A 15,079-nucleotide genomic window follows, 5' to 3' on the forward strand; every position below is an offset into this window, starting at 1 on the left:
TGCGAAAACGCGCCTGCGGCGAAAGCTTAACTGCGCGGTCTAGCATGCAGACGCGCAGTCGGTCGCTGGGAAATCTGTGCGATTGCTGCATCGAGGCTTCATTCTATTCGCTCCATTTAGTTATACAAACACTATAAGAACATATTTCACATAGTTTGCTCTCAACGTTTACCTACCTTTCACGCAAGCCGGTTTCGGGAGACTCCATCGCGGCGACCGCGCGCAGTGGCATTCACTGTACGTATTCGGTAAAGAGAGAGCGTCTGTAAACTGTTCTGTGCTTTCAGTTTGCCCAAGATTATTATTTAGACAGTAAAAAACTTCTCTCGTTTCGAAAGTACTTACAGAAATGTCTGGGAGAGCTCACGCCTGGTGTTTTCATTGAGCGCTGACAGCAAAACCTATGAGGAGCGCGCCGCGTGATCCCTCATACTACGCCAGCGAGGCGCTTCCGATAGATGGCGACTCCGTAACTCCTCGCCGCCAATACACAGCCACCTTGTCCAAAGACTAGAAAATAAGAATCAACACCAACAGATGCTTCTAAAACAGATTCCTATATGCTGTTGGTTCATTCTGTCAGCCATTTCTGGCTAGTGCCTCATCACTTTCCATGAGTGGCTCAACGAAAGAAACCATAAATGAAATGAAGAATTCTAGGCCACCTTCAGGGGCTTGGTAGTCCAGCTTCAGGAATATAAAGAGAAATAAAACAATGTTATATGTGTACAAAGACAGCACAAATTTAATTTTTGTTTGGAAATTCGGAAGTAGGTTTGTGTTATGTTTGCGCAGTTAGGGTTTGAAATGTCACCATAATTTATAGGGTATTTAATGGTCCATGTTGTTGCAAATGGGCACCAGGGTAAAACATAAGTTTAAGCTAGTGTTGTAGATCACACCCATGAAGTCAGGTAAGTCTTAAGTTTGCCAAAAATGACAGAAAAATCTTGGATATGCAGTGGTGATGTTAATGCTGCATTAGAGTACCAGGCAAATTAAGAAATGGAAACAAGTTCCTATGACTTTTGCACTGCGTCAACATTTCTCTTTAAAAATTATGGATAGGTTTAGACTTGCATAGTATATTTTCTTTTAGTGTTTTCTTTAGTGGGGGTTCCCAACATGTGGTTTATATACAGCTTTACAGTCACACTAGAAGAATTTCACTGCTGAATGTGGCTTTCACTGGATCATATTTCATGGAAGTGTGCCTCACACTTTTCAGTCAAGCTACAATCGTCATGCTAAGTAGAACATAAAAATGCTGTGGTCTAGGAAGACAGGTTTCTTAAGCCTAACTGATGTAAAAAGCATACTTCTGTTGGAATATTTCTGAAATGTTCTTGAAACTCCATGGTATATGTAGACTCCAACAGACCGAGGAAAAATATAGCACTGTCGAGAACATTAGTGATTTGTTTATTTCTTGAGGTTGCACGACAGCTATAGCAGCTGTCAAAACATAATTGTCGCAATAGCTTCAGGATTAGTAATTGAAGCATTTTATTTTTCAAAGGTATTCATTCAAAAGATGGCTCATAATGTTACTGCCACATATTGGCAACAAAAATATCTTGTAATTAGTAGTGCAGTTAAACCTCAATATAATGAACTTCTATATAAAGAAATTCTCGATATAATGAAGTGTTTCACTTTTCACAACCTCTTGTCCATAGAACACCATGCAATTAGAAGCTCAATATAACGAAGTGTGCTTATATGTGATTTCAATATAATGAAGTTTTGCTTCTGTAGCGAAGGAATGCCAAGACAATAAATGGTAACTTCCGTGGATGCAGATGGTCAAATGATTGAATTACAAGCGGCTGCTTGCAAACACACCTCTGAAATCGCATGCGGTGCGACAAGAGTGACTGCCGAAGGGAAGCCGCATCATGTTCCATATGAATTCCATGTGCGATAACATCCTATTGCACCCCGCGCACTTTGTGCTTTAGGTGCGAGTGAAAGTGTGCGACGTTGAGAAAGAAAGAGGTGGTGGCTTAAATGGCTTCAAGCACAAGTGCCGCCTCTGTGCACGAGCAAAGGGTCTGTCTCTTGATGGGGGTGGGGGAGGGGTAAGTTGGCACGTGTCTCAGCCGTGGCTGCGCTTGGCTGTAACGCATCTGAGCACATACACAGTCGCGCACCCTGCTTTATAAATAATCTGCCACATGTGCAAAGCGTGGGCATGCCGAGACGACATGGCATCATGTAAGCTGACTTCCTGCACGTTTAGCATTGAAGATAGCTGACTTCCTGCACGTTTAGCATTGAAGATTGCGTAATTTCGAGTTTTGGTGACCCGTTGGAGTGAGAAGCAGACGAAGCATTTGCTCCCTGCTGCGGGTGCTTTTCATGATAGCGTTGTCCCAGTGTGGGAGACGCTATCAGCCGCGGGGGGGAAGTGCAAGCGAAAGCATGGCTGGCTCGCTTTATTCGTACCACCTATGTGAAGATATCGTCGACGTGGCATGAAACCATATCATTCGTCGCTGACTGCCACATTCATCAAGATGAATTGTTTTCTCATTCAAATTTGCTTTTTTTCAATTTCCCAATAATTAGGAACATTTTGCAGCCTCTTGCAAGGAAAATCGATCTGCGGCTGTACTTACTGGCATAAAAGGTCGAATTTCAATACAACGAAATTGCAATATAAAGAAGCAAATTGCCGATTTTACCTACTTCGTCCTTTCGAGGTTTAACGGTATCTGTTGTGGCTCCATGACATTGCTCAAAATGTTATGACTTGCTGTGGCTGCACAAAAGTTATAATTTTTTGTGGATCCTCAAGCATTATGAAAAGGTTTATTAATTGTGAATTTCTCTGGTGTAATGTGCAGCTTTTCAGGCGTTCATTGAGGAATGACCTAACCTTGGTTTTGGGTCTTGAGATACCGGACTTTGATGAGAAGCCAAGGGAGGTTGCCAATCGGCTGGTGCCACTTACTAGGTGAGATAAATGCCTACATATTCAGTGTCATAATGTAGCGCCCTCCCTTGCGTGGTGCCTAAAACTTGGATAGCACGCTCCCACATAAGAAGGAAATAGACTGCGCCTGGCCGTGGCACGTGGAGTCACAGCTCGCAATTCTATTCTGGCATCAGTTTGGGTCAGCTATCTCTTTCCCTTGTTCCCGAGGCATAAGCCTACAATAGTGAACCTCTCATCAGTCATTTATTTGCAATTGTGTCAAAGTCCAGGGCTTGTAGCTCAGTGGAACATGCATAATCAGCCAAGAACTGATATTTCCTCTCTGGTGCTTACAGGGACTAATGATATTGCTAGGTGACGATAATTAGATATCTGGAGAAACCGTTTAATTGCCTGGCATCATGAAAAGTAGCAGAAATAAGAGTATTGAGAACTTACTAGCAGAATGTTTGCAATCAGAGAAAGTTTGCAACTAAAATGTGTGTTCTAGAGAGAGCAACTCATAGCACTCGGGGGACTATGTGCTAGCTAATGTGCATTATGTGTTATTTTTTTGTTTCAGGACAGCTGACATCATCATCCTGCAAACACACTTTAGGCGTCTCTGGAAGTTTTGCCGCACGGCTTATCCTTCCATTGTCCAGGAGAGTAATAACACATGCCAGCAGTCAGTGCCTATGGTGAGTTGATCTTTAAATAAATATGCATGTAAATCACTGCTGTTTCATTTTGCTAGACAATTCTTTTTAGTGAAGATAAGTTTTTGAGGTGCAAATTTAACCTGCGCATTCTACGCATGATGCTGTGTGCATGGAGTTTGCGATATGAACTACTTGTATAAACAAAAACACGAGCCATCTGCAAAATAGTCTATAAGCATTTCATCAGATTTGTTTTAGCCTTTCTTGATGCATTCATTTTTATGTATTTGGGAAATTATCTGTTTATTTTGAATTTTACTTGTAAATACATACTGTTGTTTCGGTGCTGAGGACACTTTGCAATGTAACATGAAATGTAACATTAAACACTGCATCCATGTATTTCTAAATGTGTTAATGTAGTCTTCTTTGCCAAACATATACTTCTTTAAATGAACTGTTTATTGCTTTTGTTCTTGCAGTTGAATGCGCTAAAATGGGCCAAACTTGTGGAGACAAACAAACACGTGTGCCTTTCAGTCAACTTGGCCACCCTGCGGTTTCACTATGTTGACATCCCTGGCTCTGATCTTCCGTGCACCAAGTCTCGAGAAATAGCTAATGTAAGTTGTTGTAGGTTTTAATCAAACTTGTCCCCCATAACCTGCAATGTTCTTTTTTGTTTTTCTTTTGTTTAGTACTGCGAATCTGGCACATGGAATGAATCCACTGATGCACAGTTCTCCATGAGTGCGAATCGATACAACGATGGACAGTGGGATGCCTTTGAAGAGGAGCTATTGATCAAAGCCAAGGTCAGTCTTTCTGGGTTGTTGGGGTGCCGATAATTAGGTTTAATAGAAAACAATATTAGTAAAATGACATCTCTCTGGGGAATGTCTTTTTGAAGTACAGATATTATGTCTGCTTGGTTTTTTTTTTTTGCATGCACAATTAAAAAAATTTATTCATGTAGTCCTAGTAGCGTTCCAGCCTTGTACTTGACTTGATCGCTCTCTCGACCTTTTCATTAGGTGGAAAAAATAGAGGCTGCCCGTCCCAAGAGCTGCTGGGCTGTCTTCAACATTGATTATGATCGAGACACAGTAGCCTGCAGTGTGCACAAGGAGCGTTTTGCACGTCTCCAGTCGCTAGGCAAAGCAGCTGGTAAATGTTTCACCACTTGTCTGCTGAGCAAGTTAGACTTTCCTGTGTTTGTACAGCAGATGTCATGCATGACAATGATACTTTTCTGGATGCAAATATCCACAATACTCTTCCTTTTTCAGGCTACAACCCTGATTGGAAGGACAGTAATCAGACAGGTGAGTATTGTTCTTCTATGTGACAGTTCTAGTAAAAGTAGACACATATAGACTGAAGCACTCACAGTAAGGTATTGCAGGCAATTTTCTCTGTTTCATGTGATGCATTCTGTTGCAGATAAAGACAGCGCAGCAAGAGGTAGAATCAGCACAGCACCTTATAACAGAACACAGGCAGGAGGTGAGTGACATTTCCAGAAAACTCAAACACAGCCTTGACTACACTGATGCAGGCAAGGCATGTAAAGATAAGTTGTTTACTTTGGTAAAGATAACCTGTCTCCTTTGGTTCATTTTGACATGGTCATATCTCGAACATAGGTAATGGTGCACTTGCAGCTTTTATGTGATTGCAACCTGTGTGCCACACTGTGAAGCCAGTGCCAGTAGAGGCTACAGTTTTTGCTTGATGTAGACACTATGAAACAAATATGATGGCAGGATCTGTCTCCATTTACAAGTTGATAAACATTTTGCAATCCTTATTGTGGTTTTTAGTTTTTATGTGGTTCACATTTAGGACTACATAAATAATGCTGCATGTGCACTGCAGGAAATTGTTGTAAGGTGATCTGACACCTAGTGAATGCTGTTGCAGGATCCCTTCTCTGTCTGTTCAGTGGTGCCATCTCTGAAGGCTTGCTGCCACCAGAAGGCCTATGCACAGCTGCCATCTACACCAGTGTCTCATATGATGAAGTCAAGAAGGCCTTGGTTGTCAAAGATGGTACGTTGCCAGTGTTGTTGAAAGCAAAGCAGTAAATACTGATGCTTGCATCAGTGATGCTGACCTTTTGTGTCAAGCACCACTACATTTAGCACCACCACATGAAATTTATGAGACCATCTGATAAACAGTGACAGCCTGGTAATGCTACTTGGAAGTGTGAACCTTGATTCCTTCTATATTACAGTAGACTTCCATTAATTCAACTCCAGTTAATTCAATCTTTTGGTTAATCCGATTCCAGCTGGCTGGAGCCGATGAATTTCTGTGGGCCCAAACTTTTGTTATTTCAGTCCTAAACTTGGCCTTTGTTGGATAATTCGAGCTTGACCAGTAAGCACGCGCGCTCCTGACCCCTATGGTCACCTCGATAGTGACCCCTTTAGTGCCGTCGACTGTTTTGGCGTTGTTAGAGGACAGTCATTGAGCACACATCATCTCTCATCGAAAACGCCTATTTTTGGCCCGCCCTAGGAAAATTTTCATGCAACAACCGGAGCTCACATTGTTTGATTACGGTATTTACCCGATTCTAATGCATGCCATTTTTAAAAAGAAGATTGGGCCGAAAATTGCCTGTGCAGTGCAATCGTACACAAAAGCAAAACCGCCTTTGCAGTTCGCATGCTTTGCCGCATAATACTAATGTATTGCGGCAAAGCTGGCTTTGAACACCGTGTGGCGAAGATGGCTTTAGGAAGCCAGCCTCCATTGTGCAACAATTTTTCTTGTTAAAGAGTTGGGTCTAAGTTAGATTTATACTTTGTTTAGGAGCTTTAATGTCATTTCTAAGTTAGTTTACTACTTTGGATGCATAGAAAGTAGCGCGCGTCTAGTTTGGGGGCGTTTTATAATCTGGCAAATACCACAAAATGAATCAGTGGTGTGTTCTGGTGTTTTTTCTAGATGATGTTTAATTGGGCCTGCTAGATAATTTGATCAGTTTCGTTGGTCCCGTCGGGGTCGAATTAACGGAAGTCGATGGTACCTTCATTGTTGGAGTCCACAGCTTTGATGTAGCCTTTCAGGTCTACATTTAAGTTCACTTGTTCAACGTTATAGGGAGGGTTATAAAAAATTAAAAGGCATGGAATGAAGCAGCTGCAGACCAAGAGACACTATGGCTGCAATGAAGCACGTCATGGTTAGAGCTCTTGGGGGACCATTACATAATGCATATTTTGTTTTGTTGCAAAATTTCATTGTAATGAAAATAATATAATTCTGCAAAATACTGTACACACAACCTGCAAGAAAAAAAACAATGAAACGAAACTTCGAAAATTTGATAGGTATGCTTTGAAGTTGAGCAAGACATATTTGAGTATTGAATATTTGATTTGGAACATTTGCACAGCATGAAAATAAAGCTCTTTTCCCAGGTTTTTTTTTTTGTGTGTGTGTGTGCTGTGATATCCCTTGACGTACAGGTTTTCACTACTGTAATGTTAAAGTGAATCACAGTGGCAGCCAGTACCTGCTTTGTCACCAGGTAGACACTCGGGCATGGCCATCTTGCACACAAATTTTGTTTATTTAAACACTTCGAATGCATCAGACACATTTTTCACTCACACCACTGTCCTTATTTTTTAAAAGCCAGTAAGTTGAATGTCTTCACTTTGCTGCGCTAGGAAGAATGCTGAAAAAACTTGACTTGTGGAATAGAGGAGGTTGAAACCCAGATCTTCCTTTAAGTAAGGTGACCATCTTTGGTATTTTATGGTAGCATGGCATTCTTCAAAGTGCGGTCATAGTTCTGTTTTCCTTTGCAGGAGACTCTCTGCAGCATTTCTCGACACTAGCTCGGCATCTACGACTGGTTGGTGCTGGAGTGGCACCAGGTGCTCTCATGGCCAACATGGCACGAGATTTTGCACTTGAGAGCACAGCCTGGCTTCGTGTGAAGGGCTTCAACACACTGGCTGTTCTGACGGACCACTGGCCTCGCCCAGACATGCTTAATATCTTCAGGGTGTGTCAAAGCAGTGTTTTACTGCAGCTGTAAATGACAGCGCAAATAGTGAAATTTGTTGTGGCTCTAATGCATTGAGTGACATGTACATAGACTGTGATAAAGCTGATATTTCAGCTAGCGAAGCTCTTCCCTTGGCAAGCCCTGTTGTATAGCTATCATATACAGGTTGTCCAGAGTTAATGTTAACATAATTTAAATAGTAACGCAGGCAGGAGAGAACCTTGTGAAGGTTAGCTGCCTGAAGACACTTGGTTTCAAGAAATTTCAAACGTAGACTGTAAATTTCTATTTAATGCATTGTGTCATTAGGTGAACTATTAAGAAGAGTGAGAAAAATATGACAATACAGTAGTCACATACATTTGGCTCCACTTGTGTAAAGCCCTCTTTGTTTCTTCGTTGCCATATTGTTGAGACATGGTGTGTTTGAGCCAAACAATTGCCAAGCAGGATTCTTATAGCCTGTTGTCGCGATTTCGTGGCATGACGAATCTGAGCTCATAAATCCAAATGGGACTAAGTAATACAATTTCTGGTTTCGACATCATATGTGGTCCTTCAGCAAAAACACCCGAGCGTGTCGTCATCTTGGACGTGGAAAACAGTGCTTTGGGCAAGGTGTTTCAAATGAGGGTGAACACTACAAGAAACTCCTCCAATCAGGTGCATAAATTGAAGTAGTCATCTCTGCAATACTGACTGTTTTACAGACTGCCATAAGATGCAACACGGTTCACCCACCAAGTGAGAGTTTGTTCAGTACAAGAACATGTGAATATACAAGCATTTATTTTTGCTTGATCCGTATTTCAGTTTTCTTTAACAAGTACACAAATCTCACACCAAGGTAGCAAAGGGTGAGAGACTCATTTAGGATGTTCAAACCTAGCATACAAGTACCTTCAACTGCAATTTGAACTTTTTTACAGACAAAAAAAAAATAAAGTCAGGTTATAAGATGTGAATGATTGCCAAGCATTAAAATATTTAATTTTCTCGTAACTAGTGCTCTACTTCTGATGGTGCAGGAACTGCGTAAGGTTATCAAAATGACGGAAGGATTTGGCAAAGTCTCCATCATCCTTGGAATACCGCCACAGCAAAAGATTAATGATTTGCTATTCCTGCAGAAGGAGTAAGTTGCTATTATTCCCTTGTATTTACAGATAGTGTACCAAGTTCATTACATAGTGAATCATTCCATGTAAAAATACAACTACCTAGATTTCTCTATAAAGGCTGTAATGATGAGCTGTCACAAATACCATAAATGGCAAAACATCTCTAAGTAAATTGGTATTGAAGATATCCAACGGCAGTCTGTCAACTTAATGGCTCCTGCCTTACTCACATATGCATTGCTATCTAGCTCTATAACTCAGTAATGCAAGCAGCGTGGGGAAGCTGAGATAAGAGCATATGCACCACTAAATCAGTCAAACACAGGGCTCTTGACTCGTACACACTAATATTGCAAAGCTGTTATGTTCGGTCACAGTGAAAATTTGCCAGGGGGGCCCTTGATGAAGAGGCATTGAGCAAGGAAAGAGGCTAGGGAACAAACTATCTTTCTCAGCTTGCACCATTTGCCAACCGACCGACTAATTGACAAGGTTTGACTATTCCTTCTTTGGTGCACTGAACAATACTTTGTGCTTCCCTTCTCTGTAAAAATATAATTATGCCATTATGACAACTTTACACTGTAGGGTTCTCCTCCCATGCTCTTGGGACAAAGGAATGACAACACAGTAGTGCAAACAATCACAAGGGCATTTATTGCACCTTTCATAGATCAGTGCCTGCTAGCCGAGTTGCTATCCACAAAACATGCCGATGGGCGCGCGACAAATCTAAGTCCGACCCACCGCGACCGGATAACGAGCGAATATGTTCGCCCCATGCTGGATACCAAGTCCTGGTCGTTCGCGCGTGCGGTCACGCGAACGGTGGCGCGTTCGAAGGAGGCCACGCAAGACGGTCTCGCAGAAGCATAGATTGGCGCACGCGCGGGACGTCCGCGGCGCTCGCCGTTCCGCAGCCAAAGAGGAAGAGCTTTCTCCTTTTCGCGGCCAAGTAACTCCACCGGTAGGCGGCGTTACTTGGCCACCGACCACCGCGGACCCCAGGCCACGCGACGAAGCCGCATTGCAGAAGACGGGAGCTACGCGGGAAAACAAGATATCAGGGGACGCGTGAGAGTCGCACATCCCCCCAACCTTATATCACTACATATTCCGGCGAAACATGTCACACGGTCAAACATCAACGCGTGCTTCGCGAACAAGGTAGTACATCCAACATTGGCCGCACCGAGGAAATGTCCACACGCTGTCCATAACATGCGAGCCGACTGTCCTTAGGTACACCGCTAGCGTCCGCTGGTCACAGCAGCAACCCTGCAGACTCGACGGCACGATTCCAGGCCAGGACTCCGGAAACGACGACGCAGTAGTCGACACGAGCAAGCGTCGCTCGCGCCCTGCTGGCGAGAGCCGCAGTAGCTGTCGGTGACCGCCGACTCTTTTCTCCGCCGCCGAGGGTTACGAGCTGGATACAGGCGGCCGCCGAAGTCGCTGCGCCGAACCGACCACAGTGCGCTGAACCGACCACAGCATCACCATTGTCCGGGTTGGCTCGGTCGTAGTCCGGGGCAGCAGCGCAGACGATGTGCAGGTGACAGTAAACCAGGGGTGACTCAGCTAACGCTGCGTACACTCAACGCACTCGGCAAACACTAAAGTAGTGCAAGGGAGAGGAATTCTGCATGCGCATCGCCCACGTGGTACCATGTTCAACTCGGCTAGCAAAAGATCGGGCAGCTACACAGATATGCTAAGTTCACGTGAACGAAGCTCGCTTCGTTTAGTCGAACGAGTAATTTCAATTCGTGTGAGGCTAACCAGAATGAGGGAAGCAAAGTGCAACACCTCAACGCCACGGTCCACCAGGTTGTGTCCCTCCACGTGTGACAGGCAGCTTCGTAAAGCCTTAGGCCTAAAGCGTCGCTACCCTGACAACAACCGGCGTCCAAAAAACAACACCCAAAATGGGCGCAAAACAGGCAGCCGCGAGGAGACGTCAGCTCTGTTAGGTAGTCCTAACCCGCTCGGTGCACACAGCATCCGAGTTGACGGCGCCCACCGTCCCAGACGGTGTCGGAGCGCCCGTAGCCCGCGGTCACCCGACTCTCAGAGCCGCGACTTCATCAGAGTCAGAGATAGAAGAAGCTATTTACATAAGAAATTCGAACCACCCACGAGGCTTCCGTACTCACTCGAATTCAGACTTGCCAATGCTCCGTGGGCGCTAAGCCTCATTCTCCCAGGATGCAGACCGTGTGGCTCTCGTACCGACAAATGTCATTAAAAAAAATGCTTGCGGAAAGGCTTGGCAGCATGTTGGCAAGTTCAAACACACTACAGCCACCGTCGCCTCGCTCAAGAAAGCCCGCTGTCGACGCTAGCGATCAAAATCCACGCTAGCCCTATATACGCTTCCGTTCAAACAAAGGTCTCGAAAGAAGCAAAACTTAAAACTATCGTCCGATGCCTCAAGAGCCCCACTTTGGGCAGCCAGATGTGGGGTTCTCCCGTGCTCTTGAAACAAAGGAACGACAACACAGTAGTGCAAACAATCACAAGGGCATTTATTGCACCTCTCATAGATCAATGCCTGCTAGCCGAGTTAATTGCTATCCACAAAACATGCCGATGGGCGCGCGACAAATCTAAGAAGTCCGACTTACTGCGACCGGATAACGAGCGAATATGTTCGCCCCATGCTGGATCCCAACGCCTGGTCGTTCGCGCGTACGGTCACGCGAACGGTGGCGCGTTCGAAGGAGGCCATTGGAGACGGTCTCGCAGAAGCATAGATCGTCGCACGCGCGGGACGTCCGTGGCGCTCGCCGTTCCGCAGCCAAAGAGGAAGACCTTTCTCCGTTTCGCGGCCAAGTAACCCCGCCGGTAGGCGGCGTTAGCAGCGCAACACTCGCGCCACCTCTCGCACTGCGCTTCAACCACACCGACCACCGCGGACCCCAGGCCACGCGACGAAGCCGCATTGCAGGAGACGGGAGCTATGCGGGAAAACAAGATATCAGGGGACGCGTGAGAGTCGCGCATGCCCACAACACATAAGATTCAAATGGCTTGCCTTTTCAGTGTTATTGAGTGACATATTTTACTTGCCAAGTAGGGCTCTTCCAGTTGTTCAACTTGTTCGTTTCTTCTCTAGGCCTGTGGACATGATTATATTCATGGGCCATTACCAGCCAGGTAGTGAGCCATGCCGTGTTATGCATCCTTCCAGTTTGTCGAAAACAACGAGCACATTATCCAGTCTGGTGAGGCTTAGCACACCATTTTTGACATATTGTGAGAGACTTGTCAGTGTTGGCTAAGGAAAGGTGCATTTCAATCTCTGTGCAGGTTGAAACCACGCAGGTCACAAAGACCCTTTCCAGCAAGTTGAATATCACAACAGCAGTTTGCGTCTCTGTGAACTTGGCTGTGTTGACATTTACTCTTGGAAGCACAACGAAGTTTAAGCTGGGCACTCAATGCTTGCAGGAGACTGTGAGCAGTTATGCTGAGGTGAGGGTTAACGCCTTTTGGAGTGATGTTAGTAATAATATCACCTTTAACGCATTCACTGTGGCAGCAGTGTTTTTGAGTCCTGATTCCTGTTGAGCACACATATTCCTCAGATTCATTGTGACCCACCAGTTAGTCATGCACTTGTCTTTCAAAGCTGAGAGATGGTGTCACTGCAATTGCAAATTGAAGCAGTGAGAATTTTGAACTTGCACTGGTCTTTCGCAAATTTATTGCTTCTGCACTACTGAAAGGCCTGCATTTTCACAGCTGCTCCAAGGGCATCACTACTGTGACTCCCCTAATGACCTGCGTAACAGTCGACAAAAGGGCTCGATGTTTTTGTGAAATGCAACAAAATTCAAATGCTATTTATTGGTGATGTGTTGCTGAACATTTCACAAATATTGTAATCTGAAAATTCAAAATAAGAAATTTTGCCCTAATTCATGATTTTAATTGGGATCCTTAGAGTTTCTAAGGCAGCATGGTCTTTTCATTGCTGTCATTGTTCTTAAAGACACCTTGCAATCAACATCGAACTCCTCTGTATCGAAGCTCATTAGAAATGATTGAATTTCAGCTTTGTTCAGTTCTTGAATTCCTGCATTGTTCAAAAAATGCATGGGCTTTTTGCGCCAATCCACCAGGTCAAAAAGCTACACACATGAGGGACGTATTTAGTTGATAAGCTTTATTGTGCCATCTGTTGTATAAAAAGAAAGCCCACCTTAAAGGGCCCTTCACCAGATCTGGTCATTTTGAGCTGACAAGCTCAGAGCATACATTCCGCGATAACGATCGTGTCTGCAAAGTATGACATTGCAACGTGCCGCGAAAAGATTTGAAATTTCAAACCGAACGCCGTTTTTCCTTCTCCTCACGGCCGCCGCACTCCAAGCAGGAGGATGACGTACTCGTGTGCCTGCGCCTACGTACTGGTGTCCACAGTGTGACATCGCTCATGGTGACAAGTGACTTCGAGAATTATTCAAGACAACATCTGTTATCTGTGCGATCTGTTGCTTGATTTGACGATTGAAGTTTAGAGAAATTATAAAGCACACAAACGGAATTTCTGCATGTTTTTTTTGTTTTACTTCGCACCGAAGCAAGAGAGATGTACTTCCGCTTCGTCTGCTTGTTCCTGCGGTCATATGGTCACGTGCACAGGCACCGAAACTATGCCATTTTCTATCGTGTTCCAGCGCGTGATCATGTTCTTCGATCTGCTTGTTCTGCCTCAGTATTCGTGTAGCACTGAATTAGACCGCTAATCATGTTTCCTTGTCGACGCTGCGTGAACAAGACAACAGCTCACGCACGACGCCGTCAGCGGAAGTGCATAGCACCGGAAAAAAAAAAGCGAAGAGAAAAAAAATGAAGGCGGGGCCTGTGATGTATGCGTCACGCGATCCTCGAGCTCTGGTATGGGAAGAAGGCAAGGAAGGAATTTCGCTTGCTGAGGCTAGACTGGGTGAGTGAAGAGAGCGTCTCGCTTGGCAGTGGAGCCCATCTACTGAAATCATGGGTTCGCGGCACTGAAATATTTCTATCTCGGCTATTAATGAGCTGATTTGAAATATTTCTGTGGCAGAACGCTCCCTAGATGACACGCAACAACTTCCAGTGTATAACCAAAATTTGCTACGGGGCCTGGTGATGGGCCCTTTAAGATTTTAGTTGCGCCAACTTCTGAGTAGATTGAACAAGCAGTCAGCGAATGTTTCATGCTCGCAAATTATCTCCTGTATAGCCTGGGATGTGTATCAGTGGCCAGACAAGTAGCTTGGGGCACGGCATTTAGAAGGGCAGAGATTCACTACAAGAAAATAATTAGGTCATGTTTTATCGTTAGGTTGTACTTTCAATGTAGCAAATAGTTTGCTCTCACCAATATTTGAACTTGGGAAACAGCGCGAAATGACGGGACAAGAAACACAACAAATGGGCCCATGCACCAGTTGTTGTGTTGGAAGATGATAAGAAAGGGAAACTGTAGTTTCCTTAAGCAACTCATTGTGATGGCACAGGCTGTGACAATTGCTGGACAAGGCACTATAATCATTGGTTAATTAAATAGATTATGTTGCATTGCAGGTTTGTAAAATCTAGGAGACCACACAGAATTATTGCCGCGTATTGGTTGCTAAGGAAATGTATATTTAGAGAAGTTTGGCCTACTGTTGCAGTTATCTCTGCGAAGAGACGAGTGGGCTCAGATTAACTGCAATACCCCAATCTAGCATAGTTTCCATTTGTCAGTAATTCTTCAGGATTGCATATTATGTACACAAAGGTCTACAACAACAAAAGTTGTTGCAGCCTTGAGCCAACATTTTAACCAGAGAACTTGCGTATTTGTCTTGACACAAGTCTCTCCTTTTTTAAATTTGCCTTACCTTAAGTCCAATTCCTTCATTTGATTCAATTTGGTACATTCCTAGCAACCTCATATAGAAGGTGATCATAGTTATGCTGTTGTTACTTTATGTACATAAAATCAAACACAAAATTCATGGAACAATTGAAATTATTTTGCAGCCTGGGCACATAGCTTGGAATTGAAGATTACACTGCATAAATTTTTCACAGACCTGTGTAGTGTAAGCCTCGAGCTCTAGCATGCCTAGTCGAGGAAGAAATTGTAGTGAAAGCATTCTGTGAACTTTGATGGGCAGGCATGCTTTTTGAATAGTACTTATTCTAAGTTGTGTGTTATTCTTAGGTCTGCCCATCACAGAGTGATCCAGATATATTCTACGACAGTGCTCTATCCTGTTACAAGCAAAACTCAACACACGTGCAGACATTTGAAAATGAAGGCACATTGGAAATGAAGGTAAGTCACATAATTAGTGATGTGCAA

General features: G+C 44.1%; 1 protein-coding gene across 1 annotated transcript in view; it reads left to right on the top strand.

Moving 5' to 3' along the window:
- Positions 1 to 15,079, top strand: part of LOC135915285 (uncharacterized) — a 297,520-nt gene that overhangs the window by 59,774 nt on the left and 222,667 nt on the right. Inside the window, exons 37-49 of the mRNA XM_070539179.1 lie at positions 2,850 to 2,959; positions 3,504 to 3,621; positions 4,065 to 4,205; positions 4,281 to 4,397; positions 4,617 to 4,749; positions 4,872 to 4,907; positions 5,026 to 5,088; positions 5,506 to 5,634; positions 7,410 to 7,609; positions 8,641 to 8,747; positions 11,852 to 11,960; positions 12,046 to 12,210; positions 14,939 to 15,052. Coding sequence (XP_070395280.1) covers positions 2,850 to 2,959; positions 3,504 to 3,621; positions 4,065 to 4,205; positions 4,281 to 4,397; positions 4,617 to 4,749; positions 4,872 to 4,907; positions 5,026 to 5,088; positions 5,506 to 5,634; positions 7,410 to 7,609; positions 8,641 to 8,747; positions 11,852 to 11,960; positions 12,046 to 12,210; positions 14,939 to 15,052 — 1,542 coding nt within the window. The remainder of the gene's footprint in view (positions 1 to 2,849; positions 2,960 to 3,503; positions 3,622 to 4,064; positions 4,206 to 4,280; positions 4,398 to 4,616; positions 4,750 to 4,871; positions 4,908 to 5,025; positions 5,089 to 5,505; positions 5,635 to 7,409; positions 7,610 to 8,640; positions 8,748 to 11,851; positions 11,961 to 12,045; positions 12,211 to 14,938; positions 15,053 to 15,079) is intronic.

The sequence above is a fragment of the Dermacentor albipictus genome, chromosome 5, assembly GCF_038994185.2.
Source record: "Dermacentor albipictus isolate Rhodes 1998 colony chromosome 5, USDA_Dalb.pri_finalv2, whole genome shotgun sequence".
Taxonomy (NCBI): domain Eukaryota; kingdom Metazoa; phylum Arthropoda; class Arachnida; order Ixodida; family Ixodidae; genus Dermacentor; species Dermacentor albipictus.